The following is a 15,232-nucleotide window of genomic DNA, read 5'->3' as shown; positions in this document are numbered from 1 at the left end:
ATTTTGCTGTTATAGTCAAAATTAGCTATCTTTGTTCTTTAAAAAAAATTATACTATAGCTATAGAACAATTATCAAGGACTTTGTTATTATATAAGAAAAAAAATCATATAAAAAGATTCTGCTATATCAAGAAAAAATATCTAAGATTATTTCTTTAATTATATAACTTCTATTTTAAGATATTTACAGCAATAATATAGAGTTTATCAACTCTATATATATATATATATATATATATATATATATATATATATATATATATATATATATATATATGTACAGGGTGACTCAAAACAACCTCGTCTCAGAAAAAAAATCATTTCAGAATTCGCTCAAGAATATATGTCATTTTAAAGACTTCAGGTTGTTTTGAATCACCTTGTATATACATTACATAGTATATGTAAATTTTCATTGATGCCGACGGTGGCGGCAGGCGGCAAGGCACCGTCGTGACGTAGAAGCAACCATCTACAAATGAGGGATGTGGGGTGTGGGGTCAGTGTGTGGGTGATGGGTATTGATTCATCCAATTTACGCGCGACACACATGTTTTTGACACATGTACGCTCCGTTTCGCGGAGCGATCTTGAACGTTGATTTCTACAATGTCTTAGAAACGCGTATTTTATCGTGCGGTACGGAATGAAATTAACAAATATACATTAAATCTTGTTTCTCGCGCAGAGAAAGATATGTCAATGAGGAAGAGCGGATAGGTTAAGGAGAAGGCGATCCATCCATTTGAATGAGATACTGTCTCGTGAACGTGCGAAAATGAATAACTTGACAACCACGGAATGTCTAACACTGGATTTGGGTCCGTTCGAGACGGTGCACCGATGGCAATATATGCCAGAATGCGATGAATTTGTCGGTGCCAGGTAAACTGAAAAAATTATTTGCAGACTTTGGACTTCCTGCTCTTGATACTTCACAATTTGGTGCTACAAATTTTTCCTCAATCCATTTATAATAACAGTTTTATTTAACTTTTTATATAAATTCGCGCAATAAGTTTAGAACGAAATAGCTATTGATTGCACATTAAATTAATTGACCTTCTTTCCTTTTTACAGACGCAGCAAACACACTATTGTGGCATATAAAGATGCTATTTACGTTTTTGGTGGTGACAATGGTAAAAAAATGTTGAATGATTTATTGCGCTTTGATGTGAAAGAGAAATCTTGGGGTAGAGCGTTTGCAACAGGAACTCCACCTGCCCCACGCTACCATCACTCTGCAGTCGTTTACGGATCATCAATGTTTGTGTTTGGTGGTTATACCGGGGATATACACTCCAATTCTAATCTCAGTAATAAGAATGATCTGTTTGAGTATCGCTTCCAAACTGGCCAATGGACGGAATGGAAATTTATTGGACAGTAAGTATTACATGATGCTTCAATAGTTCTCTTTGCTACATCTGGCATTTATTCTTGCTTCTTATATTTGTACTTTTTTTATAGATTTAATAAATATGTTTATCAAACTTATTAACATATTTATAGGACTCCAGTACCTAGGTCTGCGCATGGTGCTGCTGTATATGATAATAAATTATGGATATTCGCAGGCTATGATGGTAATGCTAGATTGAATGATATGTGGACGATATCATTGTTGGTAAGATGTTTATAAATATTCACAAAATATAAACAAGTAAATATATTAAAATATATTAAATGTATTAAAAATTATATAATGTAGAGATATATCTAATTTTAATTAAATAATTTTCTTAGCCTGGCGATCTTAAAGCATGGAAAGAAATTATTCCAACTGGTGAGCGTCCACCGACCTGCTGCAACTTCCCTGTCGCAGTAGCCCGAGAATCAATGTTTGTTTTTAGTGGCCAGAGTGGGGCTCGGACAACCAACAGTCTCTTTCAATTTCACTTCAAGGAGAAACGGTAAATTTTATTATGACAGTGTTTGTTAGAATACACATTTGCTTAATTCGTGCAGTTTGCGATTTAGGCACAATTTTATAAATTATATTTTTTCTTGTAGATGGACGCGGATATCGACGGAGCACATATTACGCGGTGCACCACCACCACCCGCGCGGCGATACGGTCACACGATGGTCAGCTTTGATCGCCACCTTTACGTCTTTGGTGGTACGGCCGATTCGGCTCTGTCCAACGATCTCCACTGTTATGATCTCGATACTCAAACGTGGAATGTCACCTTACCGTCTGTCGACAGCGAGGTAGACTCATCTTTGCTAATTTATTTTTTTCTTTTTAGTTTCTTTTATAATATTTCGAATAAATAAGGCTCCTAATATTTAAGAGCCAGGTTGATAGTTACTTGTTTGTTAATATAGGATTGTAATTAATATTCTTTTATAATATCTAACGCTGTATATAGGTACCACCTGGCCGACTTTTCCACGCTGCTGCCGTAATCGGACAGGCAATGTTCATTTTTGGAGGAACTGTGGACAACAACATACGTTCGGCCGAGATGTACCGTTTTCAGTTTTCGTCGTATCCCAAGTGCACGTTGCACGACGATTTTGGCAGATTACTCAATATTCGTCTGTTTTGTGACGTGGATTTCATCGTGGGCGAGCTGGAGACCAGAATACCGGCGCACATAGCTATGGTGGCGGCACGTTCACAATTTCTCCGGACACGCATTCGACAAGCTCGTGAGAAAAGAGATAAGCATCTGGAAGTGTTTAGTACGGTTGATGCATCCATCAAATTTCCGCCATTGGAGGTGAATGATTTGATTGAAATATCGAATTTAATATCACGTGTCTTTATTTTGCCTAAAAATTTATTATACACTTAGTATATAAATATATAAAGTAATTTCGGGGTTGAGGATCATAGTTTTTTCCTAACACTCTCAACTGAAAACCTTTAAACCAAATGATTAAAACCATAAAATTGATTTGAACATAAATTTAATTTTTTTTTCTCATATTTATAATTAACAAAACAAATTAGAGACTTCTGAAAATAAAAACATTTTGAAGTATCATTATCTGATAAATAATTCTCTACAATTTTTCGTCTCTTGTATGGCCATTACTCTCAGGATTATCGTACTTATTTATTGTTACAGAATATATATTTAATCAACGAAAATATTTATAAAATTTTACTAGCTTTTTTATTTGTAGGCTTTGACTACGAATCTTTCTATTCATCATAAAATTTTTGTTATTCTTTTACAAAAAACAATTAATATCTTTGCAATATTAATCAAAAAAAAATTTTTTTTAATTTTATTTAATGACTTTTATTAAATCATTAAATTTATATTGTTATCTTGTAGGTGATATTGCAAGATGCCGAACCAGAAGCTTTCGAAATGGTGCTAAACTACATTTATACGGATCGTATTGATCCCACTAAAAGACCGGACGACAAAATCGAGGATCCGCAGAGTAATCGCATCGTACTTCTTATGATGGACGTATATCGTCTCGCCGTGCAATTTAATATGGAACGATTGGAACAATTGTGTGTTAATTATCTCGAAGCAACCATAAGTCACGTAAACGTCTTGGAGGCCTTGCGCAACGCCGTGCATTTGAAGCTATATTTTATAAAAGAGTTTTGTCTCAGTTTCGTCGTCAAAGAGAATAATTACAATTTAATCGTAATGAGCCAAGAATTTGAAACTCTCGATCAGCCGTTAATGGTAGAAATTATTAGGAGACGTCAGATGCCACAAGTCAGAACTTTTACAAAGTATGAATACGAATCTGTTACTGGTATGTATCACTCTTCTCTCTTTTCCTCTCTCCTTCTTTTTCTCTTATGATGTTGTATGTTTACGTGTACTTTTACAGAATATTTTTTATGCTAACCAAGTTTCCTTACTAGGAACTAGTCTGGAGCAAGACATGGAAGCGTTTTTGAAAAATGGTCAAGAATTTTGCGACATCACATTGATGGTGGATGATATGCCGATGACAGCGCATAAGGCCATCCTCGCGGCGCGATGTAGCTACTTTGAAGCAATGTTTCGATCTTTTATGCCTGAAAATAATATAGTGAATGTAAGTTTGGGCACTTTATAAAAATAGATAAACTGTCGGCACATATGTATATTAAACAATGAAAGAGACAAGACAATATATAGAATATTTACAACGCTATATTGTACAAAGCAAATAGTATATAATAAAATGCATAAATGTTACTTTTTATGTTTATAGATACGTATTGGAGAGATGATACCGACGTTCAAATCTTTCTATACGTTGCTGAGATACATTTATTATGCGGATGTTTCGATGCGTCCTGAGGAGTCCCTGTATCTGTTTCATGCGCCAGTGTTTTATGGCTTTACGAACAACCGGTTCCAAGCGTTTTGCAAACAAAATCTTGAGACGAATGTTACTTTTGAGAATGTTTTACAGATTTTAGAAGCAGCTGACAAAATGCAAGCTATTGATATGAAAAAGTATGCCCTGAATATGATAGTTCATCACTTTAAAAAGGTATAGAAATATTTAGATTGCATTCGACATATAATATTACTATCATTTAAATATGCCTACGTCTGTATAATAAAATATCGCTTCTGTTACAGGTTATAAAACTTGAAGAATTAAGGCAATTAAGTCGCGAGCTTTTGCTGGATATTCTCGATGCATTGGCTGACGAATGTAGTGATACGTGTCAAGATATGACGAATGATTGCTGACGGATTTCTACTTCAGATCATCGTCCGTGTAGCTGGGATTTACCATCGCCGTGCAGTTTTCAGGTGACAAAAGATTTTATTTTTAACGAAGAATTTATTTTTATTTTCAGTATTAACGAGTTTTCTCTCTATGGTGAATGATTCATTGTAGATAATATTTAAATGTTACACATATGTAAATGCCATGTAATGCTGACAATGAAGTGGCTAAAAATATCAGTAATAACAATAGTATCTCGGAGTTTTTTCATTCTAGGAATTGTGCCGAGTGAATTTTATCCTCATAGGACGAACGATTCTGTTCGTCGGTAACTGTTATCTCGATCATACGGCTAAATCTTGTTTAAAATCAGATATACAATCTCTGCTACCGTTGTCGATGACTTCTTCATCCGCTTCGATTCATGAATCATCCAGCACGTGCAATGTCGATCATCCAGACACATCGTCTCCTTGTAGCGACGACAGAAGGCAACACCAGTGGTCTACTATTACTCGTCGCTGTTCCGTCAGTTGCAACGTATTAAGGCGCACTGTCATTGCACTATCGGATTTTGGACTTAGAAAGTTATTTCCATAATCGAGATTTTATTAAGATTAAATGAAAAGGCAATGACTTTTATTATGTTGTAGAACTGCTTGATATGACATTGTGTTATACAAGAGATATCGATATATGATATTAATTTAGTGACTGTATAGTATCTCTATGTGATGTAATGGAATACTAAAGACATCATACGATACATACACAGGATAAGGGGAAAGATACTGTCGATAGATAAATCAATATCAATGGTCATTTGGATAATGATGTATATTATCACGTATGTATTCTTAATTAGCGATTGTTATGATACTGATTTAGTTGTACAAAGAATTAAAATAAGAGTAAATATAGTAACAGCTTTTGTTTTTATAACTTTTTTTGTAAAAAGAAAAGAAATCGATTGTTAATGTTTATGTGTACAAATATAATATATAAATATAATACATTTTACATTAAATAAAACTAGATAAAATAAGAATGTGCTTATTATTTTTTGTATCATACATTTAAATATATCTGGAAAAAATTGCTAAATGTGAATATTTTTATCTTTTGTCATGATCTGAGTATTCGTTTTCTGAATAACAAATGGAAATATAAATGAATAAAATTTGTTACTATAATAAGATTGCTTAAATAATTATGCATAAATATAAAATTTACTGAAATAAATTTAAATTAGATCATAAAATCTAACAAGTTAGATCTCTGTTGAATATAGGATTCAAATCTTTGCTAAACAGGGTTTGAGTCTCGACTCAAGAGGGGTTCGTGTCTCTGTTAAATATATATATATATTTATATAATTTGTGAAAAAAAACACACATATATATAATGAAAAAAATATAAATATAGGATGAACGGTAATATTAATGAGCGCAATTAATAAATTATGTATTATATTTTAATCTTGATTATAATTGTACATACATATAATTTGTATATCTTAATGGAAGTAATTAATGCTTCAAATTTAAGGGCAAATAATACGAATCGAGGGAACTGGACAACAGGAGCTCGTATAAAATCATTGCCCTATCTCTTCCTGTCTCTCTTTCTCTTTTTTTTCTACATGTTATCTCTATATAGATGGCATTATTGTATCTAATGTTATTTCTAGATAGATGATATTTTTGAATACACGTCCAATTAGTAACGCATTTCAAGATCGATCTCGAAAGCGATTCTTTTATCACGGAACAAAATTGTCCAGTCAAATTTGTACTTGTAAAGTAAATATCCCTTCTGTGGTTTTCTTATCATTTCGCTCCTTCTGCCGCTTATCAAATTGTGCTATTCTGTAGGAAATAACATATAACGCTTACGATCCGTTGTTATAACTCGTTTTTCACAATCTTCGACCACATACGTTGACGACATATTGACACGACACATAATACCTTGACATAGTTATCAAATTTTTTTTCATAAATATAACAATAAAACGACCAAATGGAATGTGAAATTGTAAATAAAGTATACATAGAATATACATAGTCAAATATAAAATGGGTAGTCTCCCCTCTAATTGACCACAACATGCTATTATTCTTATTTCAAAATATTAGCTAAAGTGCCATCGATATTGCACGGCAATAAATTTTTAAATATGATTCAATGTCACATTTGTTATTTACATCTCGTAAAGATATAATGTGTATTTCATCCAATCATTTGTTATGTTCAAGTTTGTTTCAAAAATAAAATCTTCTCGAAAGATTTATTATTTTTCACTTATTTATTTTTAAGCCGTTAAATTCTAACACCCATCAGAGCCGCCGCGAAAAAAAATATGCAATTTTGCATCGCATAAAAATGTTCCATGTGCACGAAGGGAGAGGGCGTAGTTTTAAGTTTAAAAAAATTAAAATATTATGTGTTTAAAATGTTTTGGAATTTAGTTTGCTTTCGATTAAATTCAAAATCCATTCAAACTTTCGCAAACAATTATGATATCATTATTATTCTATTCAATAACTCTCTATTCAACAGTTTCAGAGAAAGGTATCTTTAAATGATAAATTCGATACGTCGATCTAAAGTTTTTTTCTTTTTTCAGAATAAACACGAAAATAAAGTGGTTTTAAAATCTTTTTATCTTAAAATATTTTTTTTGACGTCTTCCTATATTCTTGTTACTTCACTAATTTATTCGTTGAACCTGAAAAAGGCAATTGTACTTGAAATCTTTTCTTTGATTATTAGAAAATATTGGATACGCCAAATTCTATGGTTTCAATGTCGCGTTTTCTTATCTTCTAAAAATTTTTCTTCACTAAAATGTTAAATAATTTTTTGTTTTATAAAGGCGTCTTAAACGTCAACGACGGCCCTAAACATTCACTATGTAATCTTAATGTAATTACGCTAAATAGGCCTTTTTGTTCGTCGCTTAAAAGTCTAAAGCAGTCTGAATGTTGAATATTGCATGCGACAGTCCAATATCGCGATGCAATATTAAACATAAACAACTCGGACTTGGATATATATTATAAAGAAACATCTACTATTACAAGGATAACGAGATAAAGTAGTAATACGGTCGTGGTACAAACTTCACGTTGATTTCGAATGGCCCCAATCTGAAAATGCAGAAACAACGATATGGGCAATTGGCTCTATCGTTTTACAGCGTGACGCGTCTTACCGATTGTTAAATTGCTTGATACGTTTCCAGATAGAATTCCAGAGAGTGCGAAACAATCAATCCTCGAAGATCAATGCTCCTTGAATTTTTTTTTCTATGTGAAAGTGTGTGCAGCACTTAGACATAGAGTTAAAGGGAAGAATACATCTGGTCGAGCATTACATAACACGTATATCCATCAAGCTTTAAATATCACGTCCATCCATGTCGGCGATGTGGTCCATACCATACATTCTTTGTGATAAATTCTTTCAAGTCAATTTGCAGGTCATTTCTATGAACAATAATAGTGATCTGTTATCAACAACCGTTTATAATATTAAACGAGAAAATTTTAAGTAACATTATTAACATGATATCTTTTTAGTTTACTATATCTCATTATCATTCTCTTTTCTCTTATCACATTTTTTACTATACATAAAATCATTCAAGTCGCACATAATAAATTTTTAATTAATGAGTCGAGAAACATTTTATTGTTAATAACAATTTATTATAAATTAATATATAAATATAGATTTGTTATATTATTTTTTGCTATTTTATTTTAAAAATGTGCTAATAAATCGTTACCTTTTCTTCGACGACGCTACTCGTCGACGGCACTCTCTGCGAAGGATCCAACCTTCTCCGTCTCTCTTCGATAACTTCGGTGTCAGAGTTGCCTATCGTTGTTGTCTGCATTACCGGTTGCGTCAAGGACGCATTTACATGCCTCGTTTTGATCAAGGGCGGATTTCGCGATTGCGGTAATGCGAACGCTCGTCTGAGAGCACCTCGCGGTGGCGACGGTGGTGGATAGGATATACCTGACGACACACAATCGGTATATATGAATATCCGTTTAAAGCACATCTTTATAAACACATTCTTCTCTACAATATTTTTCTATAATAAATATTTCCGAACTCTATGAAAAAAAATTCAGACCGAAATATGGACAGAATAGGTATCAAACAAAATTCTGAAACATATTTTTTTGCTTTTTCTCTAAGGATTAAAGTATAAGTTTTTATCAATATAGTATTTATTAAAACTTTCAAATGGGAATGATATTTGGGATGTCTAGCAACTAATATTTGTAATAAATAAGTCTATCAAACGATTCACCAACGCTTTTATATCTAATAAAATCTACATTAAACTATATATTACAACACCTTGATATTATCACGTTTCTTTCGTGTTTGCATCCTGGATGACAATTCCGCTATTTCTAATAAGCAAATGGTATTAAGACACATGTGATTTCAAAATAGAGAAGTGCTTAGTGCATTAATACTCGTGATAGTAATTGACATGTTGCTACGTGTTTCTATATGTTCTAATCGGCGTGCAGAGTTAGTAAGAGAACGTGCGGAGACTACGTCGTTAATGCGGAATGGCCTTTATTGTAACTCGGTTCCGAAAAAGTGCGACAAACAAAGAGATACGCGTCGGTAATTGCTACCTCGGTGTCCTGGTGAGAGCAGAGTGTCCTTGCTCTTTGCCATCTGCGGCACAATGAGCAACGAATTTGGTGGCGTCGGTGACACGGTGGAAGTTTGCGGTGAGGTGGCCAACGTCAGATTGGGGAGCGATTGACCCAAACTCGAATACGGCACTTGGACACTCAACGTGTTCGGCGTCGGGGATTTACCCAATAACGAACGTCTGATTCGGACAATAAGTTTTAATAGATGTTATTAATCTGTTTACTTTGCGATTTATCAACGTGAAATGGCAAGTTCAAAATTTCAATATTGTCCTCACCTTATGTGGAAAGATCTGTGATTATGCCCGGAACTGGATTCGCCACCCTCCTCCGATGACAACGAACTCGACGCTCGTGGTTGCTCGTTTGTCTCTACGCTAACGTTTCTGCTCGGATTATAACTGGGTAGAAAGCTGCTACTTCCCGGAGACACGCCTTCCATCTCCATACTACCGCTAGAAATGATGGAACGCATCGAAATTTTACACGCAATTGTGTGTAATGACAATACGTAAGCAAGACTTTGTGTAGGGATTTTTTTCACTTTTGGATACATACCTATGACTATGAGCGAGACTGCTAACATGCGAAGCTCTGCTACTGCCACGCGGAGTTCTTGGAAAGGTTCCCTCGCACTCTTCTGTCTCGAAATCGCCGTCGCCTAATGTACTCGGTTGCCTGCTGACAGCTGCCAGATTCATTACTGGCTCGGCACCGAGCGACGGTACTTTCATCAATGCGAATTGTTGCTGGGCGTGTCTTAAGGACTCCATCCATGACTGAAAAAACGTGTACTGTTGGTTCTAAACAACTGCCACTTGTTAACTAGAAACTGTTAACTAACTTAACAACGTTAAGATTTATTTTAGCCATTGGAAATCACTGGCATCGATAAACTTTAACTTTAACTGTAAGTTTAATTAATACTATCTTCTCTTTTTTTTTCTCTTTTCTTAAATTAAATTATTTAAAAAAATGTATGTTATGTATATATGAGCTGAAAAGAGAAATGTCGAAATTTAATTTAAACTATTACCGCTAGTTAAGTGACATTGCTGAAGACCGTCGTTAATGAAGGTACAGTACGAACGTGAAATCTAAATTAAACGGGATAGTGAATCAACATTTCGCGAACTTTGTCGTAATTTGTGATAGTTGTTTATCAAGTTACCTTGGCTAATTTCGGGTCACCAGCGCTGAGAATTAAAGCGGCCGAAATTGTCCCGTACTCGTTAAGATAAACCAATCCTAGACTGGACGGTTCTTTCACTTCGTGTATTCGTATGCGATCAACAACATACGGTTGCCTAATGATCTTGAACATTTTTTTCGTTGTAGGTTTACAAATCAACAGCATATCCGTCAATAATAGCACATGCACTTCCATCTGCAAAGAATAATTGATAAGTATTTATACTTAATTTTTTATCTCAACACGATGAGAATTAACTTGTTTGATACTTTTAAAATATAAAAATAGATAAAAAGTAAAAAAAAAAATAGCTACATTTATAGAAACTACTTTAAAACATTTATAGATCAAATTACAGTAGAATTATTATAGATATTTTTTGATCATATTTCATCATATGTAATTTCGTTTTATTCAACATATAAAAGTAGTTCTAATTAGGTTAAATAGTATATCGACGTATATACCTTGCTGGTGGCATCTCTTAGTTTCAAATCCCCCTCTCGAAGGAGAGTTCTCAGGCTGTCCTTTGGACATCCGGGCATTGGCACCGTGGTAATGTCGAGATTGCTATACAGCTTTATTAGTTTTTCTACCTCCTCATCGAGCCCTTTAGATTCCACGACATCGTAACTCTCTAGACGGGAGGCTGCGCTGTCCAGCTGAGCAGCCTCCTCGTTTCTTCTTAGGGCCGCGTTCACGGACGCCACGAAATCGTCGACAAACTTGATCTACATGTGAAACGAATCTTTCAAACGGAATAATTATCGCTCTTGTAAATTTTTTTTCTTTCTCACATTTTTTTTTCGGCGTGAACTAGATTTATAATTCAAAGAATCTACGAAACGCACCATAAAGTCTGGGCACATCTTTTCATCCATTTTTTTCTTTTGCTTTGCTATCTTTATCAGGTACATTAATGAGAGAAAAAAATTGGAAAAAAATGTAAAATTTATTTTACCATATGGACTAATTCCGCACGTTGCTCCTCGTTTTCGGTATTCTTATAAACGGCTTTGAGCAGAAGCGAATACCTAGTCAGTCTCTGCATCGGCATCACTAGTATGTCCATAAGTTTCAATCGGTTGCATTCCTTTTGCGTTTCGCACCACTGTAAAATAGTGATTGAGTTATTATTACTACAATTTGCATTATTATTTTCTCATCATCTTTATAATTTATTTCTTACAATAATAATTATTTTATCAAAAGAATTTGTGTTTATCTACAAATTAAACTGTGCAACTTCTTATATTCAAAGACTTGTCTATGTACGAAAATTTTTGTATGTACATATACAAAAAGAGAGAGGGGGGGGGGTAGGAGGGGGGGGGGGAAATCAATTTTAGATTTTTTCTTCTCGCTCATCTTTGACTGATTTGTTGTGTGATATGTCGTGATCTTTAATGTATACGTGGTATTTCACATTTGAAACCGGTTTTCTCATAATTCAGATTAAACCGCAAACTGCCTCTGACCACTTCCGTAGTAAAATTGGCCAGTAACGGAATAATTGACTGCGTGAAGCTTCGTAGCATATACAAGGTGATTCAAAACAACCTGATGTCCTTAAAATGATTCCATATTCTTGAGTGAATTCTAAGAGGATTTTTCCTTTTACAAAATTTTATCTAAAGCTTAGTTTCTGAGTTATAATTGAAAATAGTTAGCCATTAAACAAGCCGGATACAACGGGCATGCAGGAATTATAACTAAGCTTCAGACAAAATTTTGTAAAAGGAAAAATTGTCTCAGAATATATCATTTTAAGGACACGAGGTTGTTCTGAATCACCCTGTGTAGTAATAGATAGGAAGGATTAACAGAACGTGTACATACCACCAGATACGCCGTGAAAAGCTGGTTATCATTCAGCCGGTCTTTACAATATTGCTGACACTTGCTTTGCTCGGCGCAGTATCTTGTGTAAGGCGCGAACGTCTGCTCGAAAGTTTCAAAGCCCAGTAGAAGATGACCGGGATCGAGCGGTTGTCCGCTCGATCTCGAAGTATTCACCATCTCGAGAAGAAAATGAGTCCAGAAGTAGCGATTAGCGACGTAGATATCGGGTATATTGCTAAACAGCTTCGACCTGTCGACCTCGTTCAGGATATTCGAGGTCTGCAGGCTACAGAGGCACGCCATGAAGAGCTATGGTATCAGATACGATGATCATCACTTTTTAACAAGATGAACACTCAATTATTTAATCTTAATCATCTCTGAATTTTAACTGTAGTGAATAATGACTCTGGATAACTGTATGTAATTTTCATTTTCACATTCGTGATATATATTCATCATTCGATTAATTCAATTATATTTCGATACAATAAATAATTTGGTTTCACAAAACGTAGAAATGTAAATGTAATTAAAATATAAATATTTCACTCACATCGGTTACGACCTTTAACGTTTTAATGTAAGCCACTTCGGTTTCGGCCAACTCCCAGAGAGCGGTTTGTTGCTGTGTTTGTTTCTCCGAGAGTAGGTGAGAATTCTCGACGATATTGCGCCAGTCATCCTCTAAACTGTAAAGCGCTGAAACAATACGAAAAGTAAGGATGCTCACATTACAATAGCGTTTGAGGCTGTAACAACAAACTACACGATTTATTCAGCTTATTTTTTACAAATCACAAAGATATAAGCTCTTATGAAGATTATGAAGATTATAAAGATTTATAAAGATTATAAAGAAAAATGAAAAAGGAAGCTTCCCCTTTAAGTCATATCTTTCGTGTAAAATCACGACGATCGAATGACAAACTATTTTGTTTAAAACACACAGAAATGTTCCTTATTCATCGACTTTCGATTTTCGATACTGCAGGCGCTAATGGAAGGACGCTATTAGTAATTTAAATTACTACAACGTTGCCAACCGCACTTTGTACATCTACACAATACCTTAGAATTAATTTTGTCCGACTCAAACAATTGCGCATTTTTGCATTGCACTCGAACACAAAAAAAAAAAAAAAAAAAAAAAAAAAAAAACTTAGTTCCGAGAAGTGGAAGTAAAAGAATAATACGACTCTTCGACGAGAGTCATTAAGCAGGAATTTTCAAACATTACCAATTCTGCTGTTTTGCATTTAACGAATGGTGAGCGATGGTAGAAAAAGAGAATTTAAACGTTCTTTGAAAATAAAAATATTTTTTCGAGGAGTAAAGAACACGTTAAAATGAAACGGACGAGTATATAAGTTTGAAATTTCGTCATTTCGTAAAATGCATAAGAAGAGAAGAGCGGAATTTCTACCTTCTTCGTTCATTGTTAGATCACATTGAAAATGAATATTCGCTGGTTTCGGCACGCCGTGCTTGTTGTACTCGTCCAATTGGGCAGTTAAGAGATCCATTTTGACACCCTTGGTGTTGGTGAAGAACCCACTCCAGCGTTGCTTACTGGTTTTGAGTCCCGCAGCCCCAGCGGAACTCCGACCAGAAGCGAGCGTTGTGCAGGTACCGCCAACCTCGGAATCGACGTTAGTATCTTCGGTGGAAACGCTGAAGAACCGACCTCCACGACCTCGATAATTCTGTCGGCAACAAATTTTTCATTAGCGAGTCTAGAATTTAAAAATTTCATGCAACATCCGAGAAAAATGAAAAAATATATTTTCTCTTTATATTTATTATATTAGCCCTTTATATAATAGGAAATATATTTCTATCTTCGATATTTTTACGACCATTAATATTACATTACTCAAAAAGAGAGAGAGAGAGAGAGAGAGAGAGAGAGAGATAATATTTGAAACATAAAAGTGCTGTAGAAAGCAAAGGCGCAAGACAGAATAAAATAAATTAAGATGATCTCAGACTAATATAATTCTATAAACTTAATTATACATATGCAATTATTTAGTACAGGAAAACATAAAATTAAAAATTGAAACCTTAAAAATAACACGTAAATAGCGAACGTTTCGAGCTTCAATTTGAGCCTTCTTCAGCGCAGTTATGTAACCGTAATAAAAGTCGTAAATATAAAATTACAAATAACTTTAAAAAACGGAACTGATCTTTACGGAACGCAGTAAACAAAGTTCAATATAAAAAATGTTAATATGAAAAAGGCGATAAACAAAAAAACATGTCCTATGAGTTACTGTTGCCGTTACGAGTAATAATGGCGTGGATAATTATTTATAAATTACCAATAAATCAAGTCACCAAACTGTACCATCAATTAAATATGTACTTACAATGTCAGAATATTCGGCAACAAATTTATTAATTAGACGTTGGGCAATAGCGCAATTTAAAAGAGTCGAGCTGTTACTGTCCAAAATTCTTTGAGGTAGTCTAAATATATATGCAGATCGATGACCTTTAAATTTTTGAAAGCTTATTTATTAAGTCATTATAAACTGCTGGTAAATTTTCAGTATCTGTTTGAAGATTTAAACCATTTTTCTATCTTCTTATAAATATCATTTTGGAGATCAATCTCTTATTATAAAAGAAAACTAGAATATGTGAACATAAATCGCAGATCAACAGAAATGCCCATAATATCTAAATTATTACTATAATCATAGACTCTCAAAGAATCATGAATTTTGTTGGAACGATGTGGAGGTGTTAGACGAGGTTCCCTTTCATAATAAGAAATTTACCATCAGTTTATAACGACTTAATAAAAGCTTCTAAAAATTTAAAGGTCATCGATCTGT

The 15,232-nt window shown here is 34.1% G+C and overlaps 2 protein-coding genes across 9 annotated transcripts in view; one reads left to right on the top strand and one right to left on the bottom strand.

Annotated features, from left to right (window-relative positions):
• Positions 1-324: 324 nt before the first annotated feature.
• On the top strand, positions 325-6,300 carry Lztr1 (Leucine zipper like transcription regulator 1). 2 transcript variants are annotated; one of them, XM_072901747.1, is made up of 12 exons: positions 325-886; positions 1,082-1,390; positions 1,517-1,631; positions 1,751-1,917; positions 2,018-2,219; positions 2,381-2,734; positions 3,299-3,740; positions 3,853-4,028; positions 4,188-4,472; positions 4,565-4,741; positions 4,935-5,505; positions 6,207-6,300. In XM_072901747.1, the coding sequence occupies exons 1-10, from the start codon at positions 780-782 to the stop codon at positions 4,676-4,678; spliced, it is 2,271 nt and encodes a 756-aa protein (XP_072757848.1). In that variant the 5' UTR covers positions 325-779; the 3' UTR covers positions 4,679-4,741; positions 4,935-5,505; positions 6,207-6,300. The 2 variants fall into 2 exon arrangements, with proteins under 2 accessions (XP_072757848.1, XP_072757847.1); XM_072901746.1 differs by lacking the exon at positions 6,207-6,300 and having other exon boundaries at positions 4,935-5,698.
• LOC140670894 (pleckstrin homology domain-containing family G member 5) overlaps positions 6,111-15,232 on the bottom strand; it is a 138,119-nt gene continuing 128,997 nt past the window's right edge. For 6 of the 7 annotated variants that reach the window (XM_072901744.1, XM_072901745.1, XM_072901741.1 and 3 more), the window contains 12 exons: positions 13,813-14,092; positions 12,943-13,088; positions 12,384-12,695; positions 11,506-11,655; positions 11,012-11,275; positions 10,524-10,739; positions 9,911-10,131; positions 9,631-9,807; positions 9,326-9,531; positions 8,452-8,687; positions 7,876-8,149; positions 6,111-7,810 (listed from right to left, as the gene is read on the bottom strand). In XM_072901744.1, the coding sequence (XP_072757845.1) occupies positions 8,144-8,149; positions 8,452-8,687; positions 9,326-9,531; positions 9,631-9,807; positions 9,911-10,131; positions 10,524-10,739; positions 11,012-11,275; positions 11,506-11,655; positions 12,384-12,695; positions 12,943-13,088; positions 13,813-14,092 (2,214 nt within the window). In that variant the 3' untranslated portion in view covers positions 6,111-7,810; positions 7,876-8,143. The remainder of the gene's footprint in view (positions 7,811-7,875; positions 8,150-8,451; positions 8,688-9,325; positions 9,532-9,630; positions 9,808-9,910; positions 10,132-10,523; positions 10,740-11,011; positions 11,276-11,505; positions 11,656-12,383; positions 12,696-12,942; positions 13,089-13,812; positions 14,093-15,232) is intronic. The other variant, XM_072901739.1, reaches the window with a different exon arrangement.

The sequence above is a fragment of the Anoplolepis gracilipes genome, chromosome 11, assembly GCF_047496725.1.
Source record: "Anoplolepis gracilipes chromosome 11, ASM4749672v1, whole genome shotgun sequence".
NCBI classification, from domain to species: Eukaryota; Metazoa; Arthropoda; class Insecta; order Hymenoptera; family Formicidae; genus Anoplolepis; species Anoplolepis gracilipes.
This window is presented reverse-complemented; position numbering and strand designations above follow the sequence as displayed.

Bases quoted from the DNA above. Each gene is read 5' to 3' on its own strand.
- Lztr1 (XM_072901747.1), top strand. From the start codon at position 780: ATGAATAACTTGACAACCACGGAATGTCTAACACTGGATTTGGGTCCG. The intron at 1,632-1,750 runs GTAAGATGTTTA...TAATTTTCTTAG, and splicing joins TGTGGACGATATCATTGTTG to CCTGGCGATCTTAAAGCATG. The intron at 1,918-2,017 runs GTAAATTTTATT...TTTTTCTTGTAG, and splicing joins TTTCACTTCAAGGAGAAACG to ATGGACGCGGATATCGACGG.